General features: G+C 40.7%; 1 protein-coding gene across 2 annotated transcripts in view; it reads right to left on the reverse strand.

The window, feature by feature from the left end:
* The window catches only part of TRPA1 (transient receptor potential cation channel subfamily A member 1), a 40,881-nt gene that overhangs the window by 9,986 nt on the left and 15,254 nt on the right, over positions 1–15,641 (reverse strand). For both annotated transcript variants that reach the window (XM_035125682.3, XM_088675610.1), the window contains 15 exons: positions 15,228–15,335; positions 14,468–14,576; positions 13,772–13,917; positions 12,757–12,893; positions 12,257–12,305; positions 10,337–10,436; positions 10,122–10,222; positions 8,721–8,890; positions 8,467–8,631; positions 7,356–7,470; positions 6,889–7,055; positions 5,042–5,135; positions 4,240–4,299; positions 3,143–3,241; positions 2,328–2,398 (listed from right to left, as the gene is read on the reverse strand). In XM_035125682.3, coding sequence (XP_034981573.1) covers positions 2,328–2,398; positions 3,143–3,241; positions 4,240–4,299; positions 5,042–5,135; positions 6,889–7,055; positions 7,356–7,470; positions 8,467–8,631; positions 8,721–8,890; positions 10,122–10,222; positions 10,337–10,436; positions 12,257–12,305; positions 12,757–12,893; positions 13,772–13,917; positions 14,468–14,576; positions 15,228–15,335 — 1,691 coding nt within the window. The remainder of the gene's footprint in view (positions 1–2,327; positions 2,399–3,142; positions 3,242–4,239; positions 4,300–5,041; positions 5,136–6,888; positions 7,056–7,355; positions 7,471–8,466; positions 8,632–8,720; positions 8,891–10,121; positions 10,223–10,336; positions 10,437–12,256; positions 12,306–12,756; positions 12,894–13,771; positions 13,918–14,467; positions 14,577–15,227; positions 15,336–15,641) is intronic.

Raw genomic sequence — 15,641 nt, forward strand, 5'->3', positions numbered from 1 at the left:
TGGGGGAAAGCATAAATAGGATTCCACCCTGGTAAAACCCAACAGCAAGGATTAGACATCTCTGCCAGCTTGAAAGCAGCATTCACTTTCCCTTAAATTAATGGAATATGCATAACTACAACTCATGTATATGATGTTTGCGGGAAGCTTGATATACTGGTTATACAGCTCCTATAAATCCTAAGTCGATGCACTGGAAATCTCAGTGGAGATTTCTCTCCGCCAATGAACCTTAATAAGATAAGAACAAAATTAATGGAACAGTGGAATCCTAGTACAGTGGTACCTCGGTTTACGAACACCTCGGGTTACGAACTTTCGGTTTACGAACCATCGAAACCCGGAAGTAAGTAACCCGAGGTTTCCGAGGCCTATGGAGGCCTCCACGGAGGCATCGGAGCGTCCGCGACTGGGACGCAGCCACAGAAGCACTCCGATGCCTTCACGGAGGCTAACTGTGTGGAAAGGAGCCCTGCGGCTGCGGCCGCGTCTCTTTCAAAGCGGGTGGGGGGGTCCCTTTGGAAGCGCTTACCTTGCGCATAGAAAACAGCGGTGAGAGGCTTGGCTGCGCGGCATGGCGCTCGCAGCTCTCCTTCCCTCTCTACGTGGTGCCAGCCGGGCGACCTTTCTCCTCCTCAGAGCAGCCGCTACCACCACCAGGCGCCAGGACTGGCTGGAGTGGCTCGAGGTGCGCCTGGCTGTACTTGGAGCGGCGGCGGCGGTAGCAGCGGCGGCTTCTCTCAAGCCCGAGCCTCTCCACTCTGCAGGGGCGCAACGGTGAAGGCCCGGCCTCGCTTCTCTTAATCCCTCCGCGAGGCCGGGCCTTCACCGTCGCGCTCCTGCGACGTCTCTCCACCTTCGCCGTCGCGCTAATGTGAAGAGGCGTCGCAGGAGCGCGACGGCGAAGGCCCGCTTCTCTTGAGCCCTCCGCGAGGCCGGCTCAAGAGAAGCGGACCTTCGCCGTCACGCTCCTGCGATGCCTCTCCACATTAGCGCGACGGCGAAGGTGGAGAGACGTCGCAGGAGCGCGACGCTGAAGGCCCGCTTCTCTTGAGCCCTCCGCGAGGCCGGCTCAAGAGAAGCGGACCTTCGCCGTCGCGCTCCTGCGACGCCTCTCCACATTAGCGCGACGGCGAAGGTGGAGAGACGTCGCAGGAGCGCGACGCTGAAGGCCCGCTTCTCTTGAGCCCTCCGCGAGGCCGGCTCAAGAGAAGCGGACCTTCGCCGTCGCGCTCCTGCGACGCCTCTCCACATTAGCGCGACGGCGAAGGTGGAGAGACGTCACAGGAGCGCGACGCTGAAGGCCCGCTTCTCTTGAGCCCTCCGCGAGGCCGGCTCAAGAGAAGCGGACCTTCGCCGTCGCGCTCCTGCGACGCCTCTCCACATTAGCGCGACGGCGAAGGTGGAGAGACGTCGCAGGAGCGCGACGCTGAAGGCCCGCTTCTCTTGAGCCCTCCGCGAGGCCGGCTCAAGAGAAGCGGACCTTCGCCGTTGCGCTCCTGCGACGCCTCTCCACATTAGCGCGACGGCGAAGGTGGAGAGACGTCGCAGGAGCGCGATGCTGAAGGCCCGCTTCTCTTGAGCCCTCCGCGAGGCCGGCTCAAGAGAAGCGGACCTTCGCCGTCGCGCTCCTGCGACGCCTCTCCACATTAGCGCGATGGCGAAGGTGGAGAGACGTCGCAGGAGCGCGACGGTGAAGGCCCGGCCTCGTGGAGGGGTCAAGAGAAGCGAGGCCGGGCCTTCACCGTTGCGCCCCTGCAGAGTGGAGAGGTTCGGGCTTGAGAGAAGCCGCCGCTGCTGCCGCCGCCGCTCCAAGCACAGCCAGGCGCACCTCGAGCCACCCCAGCCAGTCCTGGCGCCTGGTGGTGGTGGTGGCTGCTCTGAGGAGGAGAAAGGTCGCCCGGCTGGCACCACGTAGAGAGGGAAGGAGAGCTGCGAGCGCCACCGCCGCGCAGCCAAGCCTCTCACCGCTGTTTTCTATGCGCAAGGTAAGCGCTTCCAAAGGGACCCCCCCACCCGCTTTGAAAGAGACGCAGTTAGCCTCTGTGAAGGCATCGGAGCGCTTCTGTGGCTGCGTCCCAGTCGCGGACGCTCCGATGCCTCCGTGGAGGCCTCCATAGGCCTCGGAAACCTCTTGGCAGACAGTGAAATTCATGTTAAATTGAAGCTTTAGGGGGTGTTTTTCATCGTCTGGAACGGATTAATCCACTTTCCATTATTTTTAATGGGAATGTTTGCTTCGGTTTATGAACACTTCGGTTTATGAACAGACTTCTGGAACCAATTGTGTTCATAAACCGAGGTACCACTGTAATACAAATACCTACCATTTCATGAGTAAATATTCTGTACAGACAGCATGGCTGAGCAGTTCGACACGATTATGACGGACCATGGCCTGGGGGAGGGGGGAAATGCAGATTGTCCATTTATGCAATTAAATATTTTCAAGCTAATATTATAACTGAAAGCAATCTCCTAACTGCTTCATAAGTTTAGGGAAAACATATGTGTGTGTACACAAACACACACACATCTTTAAACATTACAGTGTGGTATCTTTATTTTAAAAATGTGAAAAATATTTAAGAGTTGAAATATATTTAAGAGTTGAAAAATACCAATTTATACTCCAGGAAGAGAAAATACTGATGGAAGCCTCACATTCTCCGAAGAGTTAATTTAAACATCATTCAAATCATGTTTCTGATTATCCTGATGCAGACAGTCAGGATAAATATCAAACCAAATGTCTTAAATGATATGTTATTAATTAAGAAAATGTTGCTTCAAACAAATTGAGATAGAACCAAGAGTGGCTTTGCTCTACAGGAAGGCGCTTCCACATGTGCTAAGTGGAACACCCAATTGTTGCTAATGCACCCATTGCAGTCCTCCATGTCCCCCCCAAAACTGCTCCTGAGCCTTGCAGGACCCTCTTGAATTGTCTGGGATATAGCACAGAGGGTTGCAGTAGGCTGGAGAGAGTCATAAATAGTGGGTGTTGGTTGGGTGACTGGCAACAACTCGGCCACTTAAAAAATTGGAAAAAATAGTTTATAAATGTATTAAAATAAATATAATATAAAGTAAACAAAACAAAATAAAGTAGTAGGTTTGAAATCACATTAGCATAGCTTACATTAAGAGTGATAAGTGGCTCATACACAATATCATCATCTTCTTTTAATTTCTTGGTAAACTTCAGTGGGCACTGAAGATATCTGAAGTTATATTCAATCTATACAAGTATGAAGCAAGATCATCTCAGTTTAACGTTCAACAACAAAGAACAGTACATTCCTATATGCCTTTGAAGCAAACCATGAAAAGGTGCAAACACTGTCTACTAAAATTTGAATATTCTCTAAAATATATACTCAATTTTGCGTTAATATGAGCCAATATGGTTATATCTTAGTTTAGCATATGAAAACAATACATTACTAGACACAAATAAGCTCATTATAAAAACTAAACACATACACACTTTTGTGAAGTATGAATCCTGAAATGGAAAATGGAAATAAAAAAGAAATATTGTAAATGGTGAGACATCTATTTTCTTTAATATTATTTTAGTTGCAAGGGGCGCTGTCCACCATCCCCACACAAAGTAGCTACTCTGTTTTCAGGAGTTTGCAGTTGCTCCCAGCATTACTGCTGTAGCGAAAGATGTACATCCACTGTGCAATGCAACAAATTAAAATGATACCTTATTCTCAAAAGGCCCTGCTTTAACAGTTCTGTTGGAAGACCCCTCTGGCTCTATGAGGATGACCAGGAGCGTTAGAGAATACAAGCCAAGACAATACACAGCTATATTCATAAGATGATATCCCGTACAGTGGTGCCTCGCTTAACGAATGCCCTGCTTAACGAAATTTCCGCTTAACGAAAGGATTTTTCGAGTGGAGCTTGCCTCGCTAGACGAATGCATTTTACGAAAAATTCGTCTAGCGAATTGCGGTTTCCCATAGGAATGCATTGAAATTCAATTAATGCGTTCCTATGGGCAAAAAAAAAAAAATCAAAAAAATTCAATGCATTCCTATGGGATTCGCTAGACGAATTTTTCCCTATAAGAAAAGACCCGTGGAACGAATTAATTTCGTCTAGCGAGGCACCACTGTATTACAATACAAAGCTAGGAATCATGACTTGTCTTTTGATGCATCAAATGCTTTAGCAACTCTAAGACGTCTCCTTTTTAAAAAAAAAACGGTGCTTTTAACTTACACAGAAGTCTTTGGATGCCTTGTCGTCTGATGATTCAGTGATGCAATTGTCTAAAACTAACTTATAGAGACCAAGAAAAGAAGAAAAAGAAGCATTTCGGTGCTTTGTGACAACACGTGAACACATTTAATAATAAAAGTGTTATGCAACCATAAAGCAGAATTTCCAAGCTCGGATAAATATAATTTTCGTCTTCAAAATTGTAGGATAACAATTCCAAATGTCACAATGAGTCATTCAGGTGCTACAATATGGACAAGAACTGAAATAGCTCACAAAAATTAAAAGTGCAATTAATCTTTCCAGTTCAAAACCCCCAAATTCAAATGCACATCGAAGCTAAAGTTTCAGGCTCTATGAAAAAGAATCATGTAGTAAACTATTCCAAAACCTCCCTTTTCAGGCACAGCCCTTTGTACCCCAGAATAAGTCACATTTGGGAGGTTTGCCTTCTTGTGCAGACTTATCATTATTGATTGATATGCATTTATTACATTGAGCTGAGAAATGTCCAATATATTGTGGTTTTCATGTATTGTTGTGACTTTTTATTACTTTCTCATGCTGGTTTTATTCATTGACTGCTACCCACATTGCATGCATTTTGGATTTAATTATTATTTCAGTTAGTCACTATAGACATTCTGATTCCCACTGATGCATTACAGATGGTCAAAGGTTTAGTTTTACTTTACTCACACAAGGCTCGTCTAAGACAAGGTATAAAACATATTCTTTTACATGTGCTCCAAACCTATGTTTTTTTTAATCCCAAGTTAAATTGTTCAGTATACAATCTTACTTTCAAACATTCAGGAAGATATTCAACCATCTCTATTAGAGGACATTTATTTGTACTTGAATGGTGAGAAAATGTTACAACAGTCTCTTCCCATCTGAAAAAAACCACAAGTTGATTGGACTTAGAATATTTTTGTCATAGAATATTATAAATAAAATCAAATTAAATGAAAAAGTTATAGATAATTTGAAGGAAATTAGGAAAGCATTTGTTAAATATTTCACGGATTTGTACAAGAAAGGAAAGGGAAAAAGTATAGAAGTAGGTAAGTATTTGAAAGAGAGTAACCCACCAAAAATCAAAGAGGAGAAATTAATAGATCTGAATGCATCAATATCATCTCAGGAAGTGGCAGAGGCAATTAAACAGGGAAATCGCCAGGACCAGAGGATTATCAGCAAAATATTATAAAATATTACTGGTACATAAACAATTATCAATACCATTACAGGAAGTAATGAATGAAATTTTAAGATCTGGTAAAGTCCTAAAGACATGGAAAGAGGCATTTATAACATCAATTCCTAAACAAGAGGCAGTTCCAACTTTAATAAAAAAAAATTATAGGCCAATCTCGCTATTGAATAATGACTATAAATTGTCTGCAATTTATAGATGAGGAGGTGAAATCTACAATGATCAAATAGGCACAAGGTATAGGACATAATATACAATTAGAGGAGTGGGAGAAATTATGGAGAGTAAATTTGAAATTTACCGATTGTATGTTATTAAAAGAGAATTATATGAAAATGATGTACCATTGGTATATCACACCAATGAAAATGTCAAAAATGCATAGAGCAAGTGCCAATAAGTGCTGGAAGTGTAAAGAGAAGGAAGGAACTTTTTATCATTTATGGTGGAATTGTAAAACAGTTAAAAATTATTGGGAAATGATATATAATGAAATAAAAAAATGTTTAAAATAACTTTTGTTAAAACGCTAGAAGCTTTCTTGTTAGAAATTTTAGGTCAAGATTTGCCAAAGGAAAAACACAGACTCTTTATGTATGCAAAGATGCTATTGGCACAAAGATGGAAAAGCGATAAAATACCAACTAAAGAAGAATGGCAAGAAAAACTTACAGAATATGCCGATATGGCAAAACTAACTGATAGACTACGAAATGGGGGGGGGGGGGTAATCTACTACTCAGTAGTAGAACTTGCTGTAAGGTAAAGGTAAAGGGACCCCTGACCATTAGGTCCAGTCGTGACCGACTCTGGGGTTGCGCACTCATCTCGCATTATTGGCCGAGGGGAGCCGGCGTATAGTTTCCAGGTCATGTGGCCAGCATGACAAAGCCACTTCTGGCAAACCAGAGCAGCATATGGAAACGCCGTTTACCTTCCCGCTGTAGCGGTTCCTATTTATCTACTTGCATTTTGATGTGCTTTCGAACTGCTAGGTTGGCAGGAGCTGGGACCAAGCAACGGGAGCTCACCCCGTCACAGGGATTCGAACCGCCGACCTTCTGATCGGCAAGCCCTAGGCTCAGTGGTTTAACCACAGCGCCACCTGGGTCCAGAACTTGCTGTAGAAACAGATAAATGATTAAAGGAGGAGCTCCCCTCAATCAGGATTGGCCTCACATACAAAAAAATGTTCCCCACCCTGTCTCACAGAGAGAGGTGTGGAGAAAGATAGTCAAAATTCCTCTCTAACCAGCTACTTTTTCCAAGGATAACGTTTAAGAGAAAGAACAGTACAAATTCATGGGGGAAAGCAAATGTGAATGGTACAGAAATCAAACTGTTAAAATGGTATGGTAGACACACAGTGTGAAAAATAATAGATCTCCATGCTAGATATCATATATTGTTGGGTATCAGGTGCTTCTTACCTTTTATGTAAGATGACAGTGTTTACAACATCTTTCCGGCCATTGTGTATGGCTTCGTGAAGAAAAGAAGCCTCATTTTTGTTCAAGAGTACTTTGGCACTGTCATCAAGAAGCAGCCTAACGGCTTTGGCATGGCCTTCTCTGGCAGCAAGATGGAGAGCCGTGTTCTTTTCCACAAGGATAACATATCAAATAGATGTCATTAGAATATGAACTAACTGAAACAGTCACATATTTATTTCCCATTTACGCCCCCATCCCCTGGGGTGAGGGTTGCTTAACCTTTCCCCAACCCACCACATGTTTTGCCTAATTAGTAAATAATGTGCATATTGTGCAGGTTAGTCAGCCAAGATTTGGGGAACTGGAATATGGCAGCCCTTCTGCAGACTTATATGCCAAGTAGTACAATGAGGCTACTCCATAATTCTTTTATTATATATTGCTGAAGATTGCGCAAGACTTACCCCTTCTTCATCCACTTTATCTGTGCACTTCACATTAGTATTCAAAATTATCTGCATTGTGCGAGTATACCCTCCAAATGCAGCATGGTGCAAAGCTGTCCAGCCTTTATAATCACTTTCAAAAAACAGATTGAAATAAATCAGAACAAGGTATTGTCATATTATTATGTACTGTGCCTTACTATGATTCCCTGGCCACATTTTTTTTGTAAGTTACATGGATTTGGAAAAAGCTAAATCTTAACTACACAGATATATAAGTGGTTTGTGTAAAAATACATGGCACCGTGATTTCCCAATGCAATATTAATATTTTGTATAATGTATTTCAAATTGAAGAATAACTGGTACATTATGAACATGACTACAGCCCTGATCAATCAAGGTGGCACTCTGACACACCTGGCCATTTATGTGAGGACAAAGGTGACAAATTCAGGTCACTCTTTCACACCACCAAAACGGTGACCAGAACTGACAGCACCGGCTTTATGGACTGGCAATTATAGCATGCCAAGCTAGATTTAACAGCTGCTGGAAATATGTGAAATTTCATCTCATCTCTGTTGCATGACCCCTGTCAAAATCCCTGGAGAACCGCTGTCAATCCGTGTAAACCATATAGGAGAATCAATGGTAGAGGGGACAGTTTCCTATATTCCTATGCATGCCTCCATTAGCTACCCAGAGACACTGCTCAGTTATTGGTCACATAATTATCTTTGTCAATGAATTAAACACAAAATATATCACTTTTCTTGAACAGGGTTCTTTTCTTGATAACTCAGATTATTCTAAGGCTATGCATATCTAATATATGCAAAATGAAAAAAAATTCATTTAGTAGCACCTTAAAGACCAACTAAGTTTTTATTTTGGTATGAGCTTTCGTGTGCATGCACACTTCTTCAGAGGAAGTTCTGAAGAAGTGTGCATGCACGCGAAAGCTCATACCAAAATAAAAACTTAGTTGGTCTTTAAGGTGCTACTGAAGGAATTTTATTTTGCTTCGACTCAGACCAACACGGCTACCTACCTGTAATATATGCAAGTTACTTTACATGTCTATTGTTAACTTGAAGGGTGGGGGGGTAGAAAACAAAAAACTTACCAGAGAAAGAGGGCACCTTTCTTCAAGAGAAACTGCACTACCTTCTCATGACCATTCTGGGCAGCCAAGTGCAGAGGAGTCATCCCCTTCTTATCTCCTTCGTTCAAGAGCCTGGTATCTACCATATCACGGAGGAGTCGTTGACAGGTGTTGATACGCCCATAGCTAAAAAAAGAAAAGCGAAACTTTTGTTGCATATACTCATGATGACATCAGGAATGTGAAACAGCCAATTAGGGAGGACATAGGCTTACCTAGCTGCAAAATGCAAAGGAGATTTCTTATCTCGGCTTTTACAACAGATGGAAACGTTCAGTTCAAGGAGGCTGTTCACTGAAAGGGCAACCCCCTGCCTGCATGCATAATGTAGAGGAGTGCACCCTTCGTTATCTTCATCAGTTATGAGATCTTTAATATGCTTCATCTGTTACATACAAAGAGTACAGCACATTAACAACACCTTATGGAATCTGTCTTTCTGTAAAACCCATTTTGTATTTAAGTCCTTACTGAATTTTTGGTAAAGAAACATGATAAGACAACTCAGGCAACAGAATCAGAATTTAAAAAAAAGAAATACTTGCTTCTATAAAATTGCAATTATTATTATTTTAATGAGAGAATGTTATGCTTTGGGGAAGATATCTGGGAAACTTTATTAAAGAGACAGCATGGCAGAAAATCTATGAATCAAAAAAGTCTTTCTCACTTGAAAGAGACTCAGTCCAAGATTCTGTTCAGATGGTATATGACTCCTCAAAGAATCAAGTGAATGTGATTAGCTGCTGGAGATGTAGTAGAATGTATAATAACACATTTTCATTGAACGTTTTGGAAAGTTTTAGACTGGAATATTCACAGTGTACATCTTAGAAGGCAATGAATTGTGTCAATAAGTAGTTAAGGCAGTTGATACTCCATAAACACAATAGCTTTCCATAAGGTATCCTTATATTCTTTGCTACTGTAGACAAGGGCTGCATTCACATGGAAGTTTATTCCATTTTCCAACATTAACTATTAATTTCCGCATTATAGTTGAGCTTTTATAAAATGTAAAAGCTTCTTCTGAAAATACAACCAAATATTCTGTGTGCTAAACTGTGTGCTGAGAAAAAATCTCTTTGCAAATAAGAAGAAAATGAGTGCAAAACCTGTGCTACATTCCACTATATTCCTGGAAGTGGCTTTTACATTTTATAAAAGCTCAAATAAAATGCAGAAATAACCATCAGGAAAATGGCATAAATTGCTGTGTGAATGTAGCCACAAAACGCACTTCCACTTTGAACTTAAATATTTTTCCTAGTATATGTATGCTGAATATTTTAATGCCCCAGCTGAGGTGTTGGTGAAAGGTATGCAATTATAAATGTGTCAATTAAAGAAAAAAGGAACAGTTCTATTTTACCTCTAATCCTCTGTATTTCTTTCTCTTTCTAAAATGTGAATGCATGTGTGCAATGTTTTGTGGCACCAGATGTATGCACTATTTCATAGAATGAAATATTTAAACAGCTATGTTGAATACTATGAGCAAAATGCAAATGTAAACAATTTTTATAAGTTTATTCTGAAGAAAATGAGAGTAATATTTCTCAAACACTATCAATTAGTGCATGAATCTAACATACATAAGCAGATGCTTCTTGTACCTTCAGAAACTGTTCATTCAGATGTTTTAATCCTCCAGGATGTAGTACTGTTAGATGCAAAAAATTACGACCAAGATGATCTTTTAATTCTACATTTGCTCCTAAACAAACATAAAGAAAATTAGCAGAGATTTCAAAGCTGATGAACACTAATAGGCATGTTCTCAATTAATAACATTGTTCATAATGCATAGTTTTTTTCCCTCATCTTGTACCTTTTGATAGTAATAAATTCACAATTTTCCATGATGCACAATAAGTAGCAAGTAGTAGTGGAGTTCGACCTTCAACGTCAACACTATCGATCTTTGCTCCCTGCAATTAAAATTCCATTAAACTGTATGAATGGTTGTAGGTAATTAAATTGGAAGCCTATTATAGATGCATTTTTGCTTTGAAAAGCTGTAGCCTATTTTCCTCTTAAATCAAATGGGCTTCTAAAATGCATATTAAACCAATACTTAACTAAAATATCACAAAATAGCACACAAACATTCAAGTCTTCCAGAACTCTTATTCAAGCTAGATAGTAAACAAGTGAGGGAGGGGGGGGAATAAAAAACTTGGCTGGTGGTAACACCCTAAGTATGCATCTGATCAGAGCCTTCAGGCAGAATGTGGGTGGAGGTGGAAGACATTCAAATGAGAATTTTTTAGGTACTATATGCAGGCATCAGATTGCACAAAGGTCTGCTAGGAAAGGGAAACATAAGCAAAGGCTGATTCTCCACCTCTGGATTTACAGAAAACAGCTGTTATTCAGGTATGTCTCCATCTCCAGTGACTGACAGCTGCCCCTTCCAACCAAAGAAGGGATTTACGAGGGCTGTCTAATCACAGTGCTTTTGGAATGGACATTCAAGTAAAATAAATCAGAACTTGTTGTCAAATCCTCTTTTGCAGATTGACTCTTCTAGGACCAGCAAAATTAACAGATCATTTGAACCTGGTGGATGTGTTTTGCTTATATGACCTACTTATTTTATTGTGGACCAGCCTGTTCTAAAATCTTTTTCTTTCTTTCTTTTTTTGGAATATTTATTGAATTTTATAACAATTAATGATACAAATCTCATTCATCATGTTATTTACAATTATTCTCCCTCCCCTGGACTTTTCTAAAATCTAATCCCTTTGATCCCTTTTCTTTTTTATTCTTTTTGTTTGTGTCTGTATTTCATGATTAGCTATTTACTTTCATCCCATCACACCCTAGCCCTAGTTACATTTGATTTAAGTTTGGTGTTAAATATTTGTAGGCCTGTATATCTCTGAGTAACAGTATAGTATCTGTTTGACTCTGTGTTTTGTGTTATACACAGAAATACACACAGCTCTATACCAGGATACACTTTTAGAGTTCAGTAATATCATCCATTTTGACAAGGATGAAACAAAAACACAGCAAAGTTCATGTCGCCAAAGGCAATTTTTGGAAGGAAAGGCAAAAGCAAAGGCGGTTTGAAACGGTGAGTACAAAACAAAGAAACAAAACCCAGACCTATTTATCTGATAGGTACCTTTATCTGATAGTGGTACCTTGGTTTGCATACATCTTTGATTACAAACACGTCAAACCTGGAAGTGCGTGTCCCGCTTTGCAACCTTTTTTTGTATTACAACCCATTTTGGGGGATTACGAACAAATATTTTTTGGAGGCCTCATTGGCGAAAGCATGTCTTGGGTTACAACCTGTTCTGATTTACAAACGGACCTCCGGAATGGATTATGGTTGTAAACCAAGGTACCGCTGTATTGATGGCAATGATGACGATGATAGCAACAACAATTTATAGGCAGTTCCTTTTACCATAGCTGCCAAGTTTTCCCTTTTCTCGCGAGGAAGCCTATTCAGCATAAGGGAATTTCCCTTTAAAAAAGGGATAACTTGGCAGCTATGCCTTTCACTGGATCCCACCGATTCTGACACTGTAATTTCCAAGTGTGTATTATATAGTATCAAAGTTACTTCTACACATATAGCCGCCCCACCCTCCGTATCCATTTTTCACTTGCTAAACAGGAAATTAATTTTTTTAAGTATGTAGTTCATGCATGTTACTATGCAACCTGATAGTAAGGTTAGCACAGACCTTTATTACCATTATAAACTCAATTAAAATTTAATATTTACCCTTGATATCAGATATTCTGCCAAGTCATAGTGATCAAACAATGCAGCCCTATAGGAATAATGAAAAGCAAACGAAGTTGTTAAAATAAAAACACAATGGTGTTAAGTATAAAGCATTATGATTTTCTTTGACAGGCTGAAATAGCTGTCTGTTGCAGACTTGGCCATTATTAGAGGTTTCCCATGTGCACATGTTGTGGCATTTCCCTGTTCTTGTTCATGGTGGTGACAAGGAAATCCCTTTATTGGACATCTCCCTGAACTGAAAACATCCTGCATACAAAATGCTTTGGATCACGCTCATTGATTGAAATGCATAAAGTGTTTATTGCTGTAAGCTACCCAACTCTCAGTGATAGTACAGAATCTTAAATATGCCCAGTGGACAAATCAGTAGAGATGATAGATGAGCAAGCATATTCCAACCTGTTCTCCCCCATTTTAAATATGACCTCTTCAAATATACTTGGAAATAAAGTAGAATTAGGCAAAGGCCTCACCTGTGAAGCAATGTTTCCTTATTTCCATCTAATGCATCAACAATAGGTTCATCGCCTGCATAAGATGACATCATCAGTTTAAGAATTTCAGTAGCTCCTTGGGTGGCAGCAAAATGAAGAGCTGTGCATTTGTCATTCTAAAAGTGGGAATACAAAGCACAAGAAAGCCTTACAGTTATTCCCATTCCTATGCAAATGTTTTAAAGTTTTCCACAATAAGTCTGAAACTCCCCATTTATAGACTTGGAATTTAGAACCAGGGTCTTGGTCAAATTCCAACTATCATTTTGGTCTTCCAAAGGCCAATTTATAGCACAAGCACTTCTTATTACAGCCATACGTACAAATTATCAGGGCTAGCCCATCCTTGAGGTGGGGTGGGCTGCTGCCTCGGACAACAGAGGACCAAGAGGCTGCACCCTTGTGAGCACCCCTCCTGCCCCCACTGGAAAAGTGGCACTGGCTTCCGGAAAGCTGTTGCTGCTGTCTTTGTGGCTGCAGCCATACAACCCATGTATGGGTTGCCTGCAGTGGCATGGCAAACATGCTCCCATTTTTCCTCAGGCAGCAAAACGGGAAGCGATGCCCCTGCAGGTTATTATTTTGAAGTATGGAAACAAAAACTAGCCTCATGCCACATAATGAACTAATGTAATGAGTTGTCTACATCTTCAGTCAGAAATCTGGGTGGAACTAGACTGTGCTCCTACTGGGGAGAAGCATTCCCAGAACACAGTTCCTCTCAGGGGATGTTCCTGCACATAGCAGGGGTGATTTTTGCCAATTCCCTTCTCCCACTGCAACCCCAAGCCCACCTCCCATACTGTTCCAGAGGGCTGGGGGCTCCTCCACAATAATGCGAGGCATGGCACTGGCTACTGCAGGGAGAGCAAGGAATTTGAAGAAAACACCCCTCTCTGCGCTAGCAGGATCCTTCCATCATACTCAAGTACTTTCTATTCTTTAACTTTCTTGCACAGTATATTTAAATAAAAGTGTGTTTGTTAGCTCTTACCTGCTTCAAATCAATTTGGGCTCCATATTCAATGCACATTTTAATCATTTCCAAGTCTCCACTTTGAACTGCCAGATGAAGAGGACTACACTTTCCATTATTAGTAAAATTGATGTGATTTTTAGAGGAATAGCCTAATTCTTCACCTTAATGATTAAAAAATAGACGGTTACAAATAACAGGATATCATATATGACAAGAGGCAGAAACAAAAGCTTTCTCCCAATTTTTTGCAGTATATTCATTTTGCGAAAGCATCTTCTGATGTTGCAATATGATTTATGCAACTGTATTTAGTTATGACCATAAGGTAATAAGTATAATCAATAAAATAGCAACCTAATTCATGCACCTGATTAGACTTTGTTAAGCTTACAAGGAGAAAAGCAGATGCATAAGTTTTTGTGAGGCTATGGGCCAATGAGAGATTTAGATCAGGGCTTAATCCCCAAAATATTCCCTCAATATATTGAATATACATTTAAATAATCAGTTTGAATAATATTTAATAAAATACTATATTATCAAATCCTTGCTTGATTTGCCTTACAAAAGAATATTACAAGGATATCTCCATATAACTGATAATTGCAACGATCACATAAGAAATGTGTGATCTGAATTTAAGAAACAGGGCTTGGTGAGTCATGCTTTGATTGAAATAAATATTGATGGAAGATTGTAAAATGTATTTACCCTTCTTTATGATAATCTCCATGCATGATTTTGCACCAGAAAATGCAGCTGCATGGACTGGCATACATCCTAAACTGTTTGCTTTACATATTTTAGCACCATTTTTTATCTGCAAGAGAATTATCCAATATTAAGATGACAATTTCTTAAACAGTTCACAGATTGAATACTTGGAACATATTAAGCACTCACTTTTTTATTTCAAAAGGATGATAGCCACGTTACTATATTTGGATCACAACTGTCACCTGTGAAAGGCTAAGGCCAATGGGTCAGTAGCTGGGACACTAGCAATGACTTGAGATACTGACGTGGGGAGCCTATCAGTGCCTCTCTCATTAAGAGATGGAAGATTACCCCAAAGGCCTCTTCAATGATAAAGGGGCAGGGAGAGTCATAGTCCATAGGCTGATGGCCATGGCATCAGATTCCAGAAGAGTGTGACTCTCACTTTTTTGCCCTTCTAGCATGGACAAGAAGGCCTTTACTTTGGGGAATAAGAAAGTCTGGTGGACTTCAAGTTTTTAAAACCTCAGAATTCATATGAAAAATTCTTTTCAAAAAACAAGAGCTTCTAATTTTCTGATAGGTTCCACAGTAGATGCCTATGACCAGCTCCTTGATGCCACATCTAGCAATTAACATGTGCAATGCTTATACACATAACTTGCTACAGTATATAGAAATATGAAAAGGCAAGAGAACCACACTGAGTCACAGAGAAAGACAAACAAAAAAGTAAATAATTTTCTGTACATACCAGAAGTTTCAGTGCTTCAGTATTATCTTTATAACATGCAAGTAATATGGGCGTGTTCCCACTCTCTCCTTCCAGGTTCACATCTGTAGCGCTGTGTTCGACGAAAATCTAAACATTAAAATTAAATTTAAAAGTCTGACTCTTCTGCCACATCATTGCTGTGCTTATCTCAGGAGTAATAAATAGAACACACCTCTGTCAGAACACCCACGTAATTACTGGCAGACCCACTCTCTTTCCCCATAGGTAACTCCGGAGCAACTGTCTCAGGCACAGGCCATCTGACATGGGTTCTAGTGACGAGCCTGGACCTTTAATTTTGTGTGCAGCTAACGTACAACTGATGGAAACTTGCCTAGATATGCTTTCTCCATGCCATTCACAAGGCCTCTCACTGCATTCTGAAGCCACCTG

The sequence above is a fragment of the Zootoca vivipara genome, chromosome 8 (assembly GCF_965207765.1).
Source record: "Zootoca vivipara chromosome 8, rZooViv2.hap1.1, whole genome shotgun sequence".
Taxonomy (NCBI): Eukaryota; Metazoa; Chordata; class Lepidosauria; order Squamata; family Lacertidae; genus Zootoca; species Zootoca vivipara.